This window comes from Nicotiana tomentosiformis, chromosome 12 (genome assembly GCF_000390325.3).
Source record: "Nicotiana tomentosiformis chromosome 12, ASM39032v3, whole genome shotgun sequence".
Lineage (NCBI taxonomy): Eukaryota > Viridiplantae > Streptophyta > Magnoliopsida > Solanales > Solanaceae > Nicotiana > Nicotiana tomentosiformis.
In genome coordinates this window covers 65,578,296-65,590,324 of record NC_090823.1, presented here as the reverse complement: position 1 = coordinate 65,590,324, position 12,029 = coordinate 65,578,296, and the positions used below count along the sequence as shown (strand labels likewise).

At 38.8% G+C, this 12,029-nt stretch overlaps 1 protein-coding gene across 1 annotated transcript; it reads right to left on the bottom strand.

The window, feature by feature from the left end:
• Window positions 1-10,335: 10,335 nt before the first annotated feature.
• LOC138902784 (uncharacterized) lies at window positions 10,336-11,785 on the bottom strand. Its single transcript, XM_070190683.1, has 3 exons — window positions 11,587-11,785; window positions 11,150-11,246; window positions 10,336-10,720 (listed from the first exon to the last, which is right to left on the bottom strand). Exons 1-3 carry the CDS (start codon window positions 11,783-11,785, stop codon window positions 10,336-10,338), a joined length of 681 nt encoding a protein of 226 aa, XP_070046784.1.
• Window positions 11,786-12,029: the final 244 nt, after the last annotated feature.

Below are 12,029 nucleotides of genomic sequence, written 5' to 3'. Positions count from 1 at the left end.
AAACCGGCAATACACACAAGTCATAATACATCATACGAAGCTACTTAGGACTTGAAATTGCATGAAAGAAAGCAAACGCTCAAAATGATCGGTCGGGTAGTTGATATTCTACTAAAAAAATAAAAAAACTACTACCCTGTTCATACTAAATGCTATGGAAAAAAATCGAGGCACAAAGAAAAATCACGGGAGATTATTACTACCTAAAGAAAATTAAAAGTCATGTTGTTGGATTTTTTATATTTTTTTTATGTTTTTGGTTAGTTTTTAAACCCTCAAGAAAACAGTCTAGGAGATTCATCGTCGGGAAAAGTCCAAATGTTTCTTATTTTTTTCGATTTTCTGTATCTTTATTTTTTATATAAAATTAAGCTACTAAAACTAAACTACTATACTAAAAGTTCTACTACTAATTCGAGGAGAGTCTCCCACCCTACACATAAAAGAGTGCAATGTCCCCAATGCACAAATAAAGCGCAAAGAACGAGGGTGGACAAAACACTTCCTGAAAGGCCAAAGGCTAAAGCAATAGCGGCTCACGGGGTATTCAGACTTCTTTCATGCATGGTCCTTTGAGTGGGTACCTCACACTACTTCCAAATATCTGGCTCACTTTTGCACATTTTATGGCTTTTCTTCTATGTTCATACTCCTACAAAATAAAACAACACTACAAAAATAATAGAAAAATAAAATAACCAAAAATAAACAAACATAAAAGAAAGCAGTAAAGGTGGGTTGTCTCCTAACAAGCGCCTAATTTAACATCGTGGCACGACGTGAACCACTTTTTTTCTCCACCATGAACTTATGAATTATACACCTACTGGGTGTCCAGTCTGCGGCTATGCTCGTTTGGTGGGGCTACAAAGATAACTAGGCCCAGTAATAAATTTTTCAATTTGTACTTCTCGGCTTTTAGGTGAGGAATGTAATTTTTACTATTTGGCAAAATAAATTCATGAATATAGGCACTCTTATCCTCAGCCTTTGACTTCTCCAAAGGCTCAAATGGCTCGATTACTATATTACTATCAAAACACAATGTGGAAAAATAATTGGAATAAGGTCTAATATGTCCTAAATCATTGATTGCAATACTATTTGTATCCTCATGTGTACACACACTCAAGTCTCATAAAGTAATTTTATCTGCTCTCTCATATGACTCTGATATTCTCGTTTTAGCTCCTCAATTTGGTGTAGAAGATCTTTTTCAATTTCACACAACTCATCATTAAATTATTGGGCGTTATAAGCATCAACCTCTGCACTCAAATCTGCATCCATGTTGTGCACACTCGAGCCAAAATTATCAACTTTACGTGTAAGCTCAACTCTCTCCTTAGACAATAATTCACCAACAGTGTTAGAAGTCAACATCGTTTTGCATATTCCCTTAATTGAGGATATTCGTCTCAATACCAAGCCTTACTCTCATATTCAAAATCGGACATCCAAGAGTTCAGGCTACGACAAGACTAAAACTACGAGACATAAAAATCGTCCGTCAACCAAGTGTATTTATCAATAAACTTACCTCTGTATATTTCATCCCCAGATGTCATGCTGAGAGAACTAGAAATACGTTAAGAGAAAACTCAAATAGTTATAAAATAAAAATATTTACAAAAAGAAAAGAAATAAAACTTGTAAAGATAAAAGTAAAAGTCTAATCTAGAAAAATAGCTAACTTCTAAGTCCCCGGCCGCGGCGCCAAAAACTTGTTGTGGCCAAACGCACACGTAATTATACACTATCTACAAGTAATAAAGTGACTAGAAGTCGGATGTCGAACCCACGAGGAATTGTGAGTAACTATTAATTAAATTAGACTATCCTAATTATCTAAACAAGAATTAAAACTAGAAGTATTTGATTCTAAACTAATTAAAATAAAAAAATAAATAGTGAACTTTGAAGAAAGGAAAAGCAGATTTTTATGTTATCAATGGGATGAAAATAATCTAGGGTCATGGGCTATCTAACAATCCTATTGTAATTTTAAATTGAGTTGACTAATTAATTTATCTGATTTATTGGTCGACATGGTTAATATTTGTCACGACCCAGACCGATGGGTCGCGATGGGCACCCGGTACCTTACTCAACCGAGTACCAACATAACGTATCTTTTTGTAGATAGCTGAGCCGGAGAGGCTGTCGTGAGATAAGTAGAATACAACATGTAATTCCAACTTATACAAAAGACATACGAGCCTATAAGACCAAAATAACCACTCATCCACTTAACATAGGCCGACAAGGCCATACAATCGTTTACGTACATGACATATGTCTACAAGCATCTAAGAATACATAATTATAAAGGTCAGGACAGAGCCCCGCCATACCAAACAATACACGTCTAAATCATACTGACCAAACAAGCAACTCCGAAGCAAATGGAGCACACCAACATCTTTCGCTGAGCTGATAGCCTACTTGGAGGACTCTCGACTTGTCTATCTGGACCTACGGGCATGAAACATAGTGTCCCCAAGAAAAGGGGACGTCAGTACAAATAATGTACCGAGTATGTAAGAAATGAAAATTAGTAAATAATAGTCATGGGAGAAACATGGAGTAAGAGACTCAACACGTAAGTCTGAATAACTCTGTGAATCATTAATATTTACAATATCATGCATATGCATATAAATGTCATACCATGCTTAGGTATATGCCATAACATCATCAAGCCTCTAGGGGCATCCCATCATATCATCTCGGCCACTGTGGGCAAATCATCAACGTATACCAGCTGATCAGGTGGCGGTGCATATATAATGCCATAACCTTTTTCCATATCCCATATGCATATAAAATACGCGTATATAATGCCATCTGGTCATGGGTCAATTTACATGTATAAATGCATGAAGTGCATAAGAAATACGTTAATAAGAACTTTCGAAATGTCATAAGACCATTATGACTTTTGATTAATATCATGAAGTAAACTTTGTCCACTTACTTATTTTCTGAGACCCATGAACAGATGATAGAATACAAAGACACATGGGGAATCAAGAACATAGACACTCCTAGTATTTCTATAAATAGAGTCATTTATGAAAGTTGCGTATTTTGCTCGTTTCATTTGTATCATTTGGACCATGTCTAACGGAAAGGAGGGATAGCCTTAACATACCTGAGCTGATTCTCTTGACAATCCTTCCAACACACGTCAGTTGCGACAATGTGTAATGGTGGATCGAATTAGGGGAAAATCCATATGATATTTTTAAGAAAGATTATACCGTACTCCCTTAGAATCGCAAAATCTCATTGCTAATACCTTATGAAATCTCGTATGAATTTTTGTAGCAATTCCGTATGATCACTTTGTGAATTTGTTCACAACCTTGTAAGATACTTACTGAAGCCATCACGTTGAGACTATGGCTTTGTGAATTCCATCCATAAGCTTAGAAAGCTTATACATCTTCCTTAATGACATAGGGATGTCATAAATTGTTGGTTTTGGGAGCTTCATCCGTTAGCATGCTTAGTAGGTGTAAACATCTCTCATTTTTGAAAACTAAAGAGATCTTGAGTCTTTGGTGGTGTGGCCCCACTTTGTAAGAGTTGGCCACCAAACATCCTCCAATATTATCCACCTTATTATGTGATTTATGAGTCATAATTCATGACCTCTTTGGCTGCCGTATTCCCTAATACTTATTTAAGATAATTATCCTCAAACTTTTAATTAATTTGTTAACTTCCCACTCAAATCAATAATTAACCAAATATCCATATAATTAAGAATTATCCCAAATTATATAAAATACTATCTATTTTTAGCACACCTTATACACCTTACTATCATGGTCATGTGGTACCTTGTATGACACTAGTCCATAAATACGGGGCATTGTATCTTGGACTGTATTTTATCTCAAAATGACAAACTTCAACGAAATTCATTTTATTTGATTTTCTTACCCTCTCACCTTCACGAATTTACTCATCACTTGTTTGAAATAGTATAATGCTTATAATCTCAAAATAATCTCATTCCCCAACTTACGTCGATTAACTTACGACGAAACTTTAATGTACAAAAATGCGAGATGTAACATCTCATTTTCGAGCTTTCATCAATTTACTTATGGCGCACTTCTACGTACGAAAACATCGGGTGTTACATCATTCTCCCCTTTGAAACATTCGTCCTCGAATGTTGACTGATGCATTTATCATTTTTATAACCTATGTCTTCTGAATACTTTAGTACTCTCCCTGCCATCAAGGCAATTATTCTGTGAATAAATCCAAAGGCCAAGGCATTCCCCCTTTAGGCCTCTTTATCACACCACGACTTGTGGTACTTTTTCCTTGTATGTGTGCCTATGCGACTTTTCTCTTCAGCTTTTAGCCAATCTCTAGATAGTACTTTTGTCACATCTTATTCATAATGCTTCATTAACTCCCTTCTTATTTCCTGCTAACATCTATTTCTATCACTTTATTCTGAAAACTCGAACAAGACATTCTTTTGCTTTTAGCTCCCCTTGCTCTATCTACTGGCTCTTCGGGTTGCCTAACATTCTTTCTCTACTAGGGACGGGAGCCACACTAAGGTAATATTTATCCTTTCAAGGCTTCCAGTGCCTATCTTTGTAGTACTCATATCTAGCTGTACTATTTTAGAGTGCACCATCTGGGTGTCTCACAAGGAGATCTATTACCACATTTGTAATGTCCTTCGGAAATGTCAACTAACACAAATAATCCATTCACCATTTTAGGTTACTCTAACCCCAGCCGGATCCTAATATCTCGTCCTTCTCTTAAACTATACCTATCAGCCCCCATAAGGCATAACTGAAATGGGTGTGATCAATTGTATATATCTCTGTTACTGTTGAAAGTAACTCAGAATGCTTATATTTCTCTGCCTAAATTGTAAATACTGATAATTTTCATTAACTGGGCGCCTCGTACCCTTCTCCACCTTGCTTCTTTTACTTGTTGAAACTTGTATCTACCTTTTGATTCTGTCATTGCTTTTCACCATATGGGTAGATATTCTTGCCTTAAGGCTCCTTATCAAGAAGCTTACATGTCTTAGTATACACATGTTATGCTGAAGACCTCACATTTATCCATCATAAGAATGACGAAATTGAGTTCCTCTGACTCAATTCTTCCACAGCTACATTAAATTTCTTACAAACTGTCTTTCTAGATGTAGGCATCATCGTATTATGAATAAGATAGAGTTTAGGAAATTGAGTTCTTACAACTAAGCTATACCACACAATCTAAAGTTAGAAGATAGAGTGACATTCCTAAATGCCCTGTAGCCTCCTGTTTATAAGTGTGGTGCACAACACGCCCATAAATAAGACTCTACTAGACATGGCTTGTAAACTCCTTAGGACAAAACTGCTCTGATACCACTTTTGTCACGACCCAAACTGATGGGCCGTGATGGGCACCCGATACCTTATTCAACCGAGTACCAACATAACATATCTTTTATCACGACCCAAACTTATGGGCCGCGACGAGTGCCCGAGTCCTACCTGTCGAACACCCTTAAGCATGCGACGAATATATGAACATGTATAATATCTGCTAAATTACGAGAATAACATGCGTAAGGAAAACCTGTCCAAAATACATATATACATATACATGCGAAATACATAGGGCGAGACGGCAAGGCTGCTATAGACAACTACATGTCCAAAGCTGGAAGCCAACAAGGCCACATACTACCCATCTATACATGACGGTCTAAAGACCTCTAACAAAATATACTACTGTACAAGGATGAGACTGGGCTCCATCATACCCATATATGTAAACAAACCAATCGTACCAAAATCCAAAACAGCTCCGGATCAAATGGAGCACACTAACTCTCACTGATCAAGGATCCTAAGAAGGTGGACCGTCTGCTTGTCTACCTGTACCCGCGGGCATGAAACGCAGCATCCCCAGGAAAAAAGGGACGTCAGTACGAATAATGTACTGAGTACGTAAGGCATAAAAATCAGTACACAAAAGACATATATGAAACATGGAATAAAGAATTCCGCCTGTAAGCCTAAATGGATTGTAAATCCTGAAACATTTATAATGTCATGCACGTGCGTACAATTGTCGTGTCATGCATGGGTATTGGTGTACATAAAATCATCAAGCCTCTGAGGGCATCCCATCATGTCATCTCGGCCACTGTGGGGAAAATCATTAACATGTACCAGCTGATCAGGTGGTGGTGCGTATATAACGCCATAACATTTTCCCGTATCCCATATACATATAATATACACATATATAACGCCATCTGTTCATGGTTCAATGTACATGTATAAATGCATGAAATGCATAAGAAGTACATTAATAAGATTTTCTCAGAATGTCATAAAAATAATATGCTTGTCGGATAAATTTTATCAAATACGTATTTTTCTGAGACCCATGAACAAAAGATATAATAATAATTCACATGGGGAATAAGGAATATAGACACCCCTAATATTTCTATGAATAGTCATTAAAGAAATTGTGCATTTGATCGTTTCGTTCATGTCGTATAAATCATGCCAAAAAGAAAGAAGGGATAGCCTTAACATACTGAACCGATTCGCTTAGAATTTGCAATTTGCGCTTTACAGAATCAACAACCAATGTTATCTAATTTTGGTATGGAGTTGTTCTGCCCTTCGAAGAACTCATGTTTATGAAGAACTCACGTTTATGAAGAACTCACGTTTTTGAAGAACTCACGTTTATGAAGAACTCATGTTTATGAAAAACTCACGTTCTTAAGACTTAAATGGGCTCTCTGTCCTTAGATGAATATGTGACTAATGACTCATGTTCCTATGACTTAAAAAGGGATCTCTTTCATTAAATGAATAATGTGACTCACGTTATAAGACTTGCCAAATTCTCACATCTCTTAATGGTGCCACATATATTAATGACTTAAGAGTCATACATGGGGATGGGGGGTGCTTCCACGTGGGGGGAGGGTTAGTCTTATCCAACCATTCCTCAATTAAATAGATAATCTCTCATTAACCAATAATTAACCAATTACCAACATAATTAAGAGTTGTCTCAAATTACTTAATATACTACTCCCATTTAATACACTTGACATACCCAACTATCGTGGTCATGGGGTACCTTGCATAGCACTAGTCCATAAATATCGGGTATTATGGCTCGGGCTTGTATTTTATCCCAAATCGACAACCTTCAATGAAACTCACGTCCTTTAATTCGTTTACCCTTTATACTTTACGGTACTTACTTATCGCTTATTATAAAATAGAATAAATACATATAACCTCAAGATGATCTCATCCCCGAGCTTACGTCGATTAACATACGTTGAAACTTTAACGTACGAAAATGCGAGATGTAACATCCTTCCCCCCTTAGAAACATTCGTCCTCGAATGTTTAACTCCCTGTGATCTATATAACTTTGGCAGAGTCACCTTTGTAGCAATACTACTACCAACTCGTCCTGTAGAAACTCAATAATTTAATGCCACATAGGACCACAATCATAAATAACGACAACGGCGTCACACGACCAATGATAATAACTAACATAAGAATCCATACACGTACCTTAAGGTTGTAATGTCTCAGTCGGACCCTTCTCTAAAAGAGGAAATAAGTGAGGATATCTAGACTTCATGTCTTCTTCGGCCTCCCAGGTCATTTCTTCCACATTGTTGTTTCTCCAAAGTACTTTCACTGAAGCTACGTCTTTAGTCCTCAATCTCCGAACCTGTCTATCTAGTATAGCAATGGGAGTTTCTTCATATGGTAGATGCTCTGTGACCTTAACGTCGTCAACTGACATGATTCTAGAAGGATCTCTGATACATTTATGGAGCATAGACACATAAAAGACTGGATGCACATACTCTAAGTCCGTAGGCTAGTCTTACTCATATGCTACCTGGCCTACCTTGCATATGATCCTATATGGACCAATGTACCGAGGGCTATGTTTTCCTTTTTTACCGAACCTCATAACACCTTTTATCGGTGATACCTTTAGGAATACCCAGTTGTCAACCTGAAACTCCAAGTCTCGCCGTCGATTATCTACATAAGACTTCTGATGGCTTTGAGCTGCTAATAACCTTTCATGTATAAGCTTAATTTTCTCGATTGCCTGATGTACCAATTCTGGTCCTACTAACGTAGTTTCCCCAATATCGAACCACCCTATAGGCGACCTACACTTCCGTCCGTAAAGAGCTTCGTATGGAGCCATCTGAATACCGGAATGGTAGCTATTATTATATGCGAACTCAATAAGCGGCAGATGATCATCCCAGCTACCCTTCAAGTCTATCAGACAAGCCTGTAACATATCCTCAAGTGTCTGAATAGTACGCTCAGCCTGTCCGTCTGTCTGGGGATGAAATGTTGTACTATGACTTACCTGAGTCCCCAATACTTTTTGGATGGACCTCCAGAAGTTCGATGTAAATTGATCTCCTCTATCCGAGATAATAGATACAGTGACACCATGCAGTCGTACTATCTCTTTAATATAAAGCTTTGCATAATCCTCTGCGGAATATGTAGTCCTAATGTGCAGTAAATGGGCTGACTTTGTAAGCCTATCAACAATCGTCCATATAGAATCGAACTTATGATGGGTACGAGGTAAGCCTACAATGAAATCCATATTAATTGCTTCCCATTTCCAAGTTGGAATCTCCAAAGACTGCAATAATCCACCGTGTTTTTGATGCTCAATCATAACCTGCTGATAGTTAGGACACTGAGCAACAAACTCTGCTATATCCTTTTTCATTCCGTCCCACCAATATACTTCCCTGATATCATGATACATCTTTGTCGCTCCTGGATGGATAGAATAACAAGAATAGTGAGTTTCTCCCATAACCTACTGATGAAGCCCTGCAACATTAGGGACACATAATCGTTCTCAATATCTGAGGTCCCCATCTTCTATAATTTCAAATAGTGTCTTCCCCTTCTGAGGGGTGATATCCCTATAATGAACTAACACAGGATCCTCGTACTAGCGTTCCTTTACTTCAATTACTAAAGAGGATGTTGCAGTGTCATGAATAGTAATTCTAATATCACCTGAGTCCAGTAACCGAACTCCAAGACTAGATAGCTAATGAATCTCATGGGCTATTCCCCTCTTTTCTGGCTATAAATATGATAGGCTACCCATAGATCTACGGTTGAGGGCGTCGGCTACCACGTTCGCCTTCCCCGGATGGTATAAAATATCAATGTCATAATCTTTAAGCAGCTCCAACAATCTCCTTTGACGTAAATTTAATTCCTTTTGCTTGAAGATATACTAGAGGCTCTTATGATCCATATAGATATCAACATGAATGCCATACAAGTAGTGCCTCCACATGTTTAGTGCATGAATCACTGCGGCAAACTCTAAATCATGGGTCGGGTAATTCCTCTCCTGCTTTCTTAGTTGTCTAGAAGTATAAGCTACAAACGTACCATGCTGCATCAATACACAACCCAATCCAACGCCCGAAGCATCACAATAGATAACATAACCATCGGTCCCTTCTAGGAGCGTTAGAACTGATGTTGAAGTTAATCTGTCCTTCAATGCCTGAAAACTCCGTTCCTAAGCATCAGTCCATTGAAACTTTTCTCCCTTCTGAGTCAACTTTGTCAAAGGTGCTGAAAGGAAAGAAAATCCCTCTACAAATCTCTTGTAATAACCTGCCAAACCAAGAAAGGTACGAACCTCCGTCGGTGTCGTGGGTCTTGTCCAAGACTTTACTGCCTCAATCTATTGTGTATCAACCCGGATACCTTCACCTGAAATGATATGCCCAAGAAAAGCTACAGAGTTCAGCCAAAATTCACATTTAGAGAATTTTGCATACAACTTCCCTTTTTGTAGAACTCTGAGCACAGTACGCAAATGATCTGCATGCTCAGCCTCTGAACGAGAATATACCAATATATCCTCAATAAATACAATTACGAACAGATCTAGAGAGGGTCTGAAGATACGGTTCATCAAATCCATGAATACTGCTGGGGCATTAGTCAAACTGAATGACATAACACGAAACTCAAAGTGCCCGTATCTAGTCCTGAATGATGTGCTTAGAATAACTTTCTCCTTAACTCTTACCTGATGGTACTTGGACCTCAAGTCTATCTTTGAGAAACACTTGGCACCTTGCGATTGATCAAATAAATCATAAATCCTCTGGAGCGGGTACTTATTCTTGATCATCACCTTATTCAACTGTCTATAATCAATACACATTCATAAGGAACCATCTTTCATCCTCACAAATAACACCGGTGCTCCCTACGGTGATGTACTAGGTCTGATAAAGCCTTTTTCAAGCAAGTCCTTTAGTTGTTCCTTCAACTCTTTCAGCTCTATGGGGGCCTTTCTATAGGGAGGAATAGATATTGGATGAGTATCAGGTAGTAGATCAATAGGAAACTCAATTTCTCGCTCTGGCGGAAGACCCGAAAGCTCATCGGGAAACTCATTAACTACAAGGATAGATTGAATAGTTGGTGACTCTACTTTCACATCCTGAACTCGAACTAAGAGATAAATATAACCCTTTCTGATCATCTTCCTTACCTTGAGATAGGAAATAAATCTATCTGTCGGCGACGCCGTATTACCTTTCGAATCCAAAATAGGCTCCCCTGGAAATTGGAATCGGACCATCTTGGATCTACAATCAACGTTGGCATAACAAGAATCCAACCAATACATACCCATTATAACATCAAATTCTACCATATCTAACTCAATCAGGTCCGCTACTGTAGATCGACTATGAACTACTACTATACAACCTCTATATACCCGTCTGGCTATCACTGGATCCCCAATAGGTGTGGACACCTCAAAAGGCTTAACCAACTCAGGTTTTATTCTAAACTTACTAGCAACCAACGGAGTAACATATGATAAGGTGGAACATGGGTCAATTAGTGCATATACATCATATGAGGAGACTGATAATATACCTGTAAAAACATCGGGTGATGATTCTTGATCCTGTCGTCCTGCTAATGCATAAATGCGGTTATGAGGACCGCTCGAGCTAGATGCTCTGCCTCTTCCTCTACCACGACTCATTGGTGTTTGTGAACCTTACCCAGGGGGGCGTACTGATGATAACAAACCAGCTACCGATCCCACTGGTTGAGCTATGCTTGCATCACCTCTCATCAGACAATCCCTCATAACGTGGCCTGGATAACCACAAGTATAACATACAGCCAACCACATACGGCACTGCCCGGCATGCTGCTTACCACACTGAGCACATCGTAGCAAGGGCGGCCTCATCTGACTTGACTAACCCCTATACTGAGAACCTGAGGCCCTGGCATTCTCACCAGGCCCTGAATATGTGGAACGATCAAATCTTTTACCGCCAAACTGATGGGGCGCGCTAGTCGATGGCTAGGCTGGATACCTTGGGTATTGTGGTCTCTAACCTCCTCGAAACTAACTAGAAGGACCCGAAGACCTCGCTCTCTTACTATAGGCCCCGATCATGCTCACGATCGGCCCTCTACTTCTGCTTACGATCCTTTGCACCCTGAGCGTATGCCTGAATACGAGAAATATCCATGTCTGGCTGAAGTGAGGCCGACATACAATCGTTAAGAAAGTGTAGCTCTAACCCCATCATGAACCGGTGAACCTGATCCTCCATCTTAGATACAATAGTGGGAGCATACCTAGCCAATGAATTAAACTGAAGAATGTACTCTCGAACACTCATGTTACCCTGCCGAAGGGTTAAGAACCTATCAAATCTAGCCCGTCTAAGCTCTTGTGGAAGATACTGTCGAAGAAAAACTTCTGTAAACTTCTGTCATACTACTGGAGGGGCATCCTCACCTCTGGACAATTCCCAAAACTCGTACTAATTAACTACAACATCTTGGAGTCTATAGGAAGCTAGCACAACTGACTCAGTCATAGTGGCCTTAGTTACCCTCAAAGTGCTCTGCATTCTATCGATA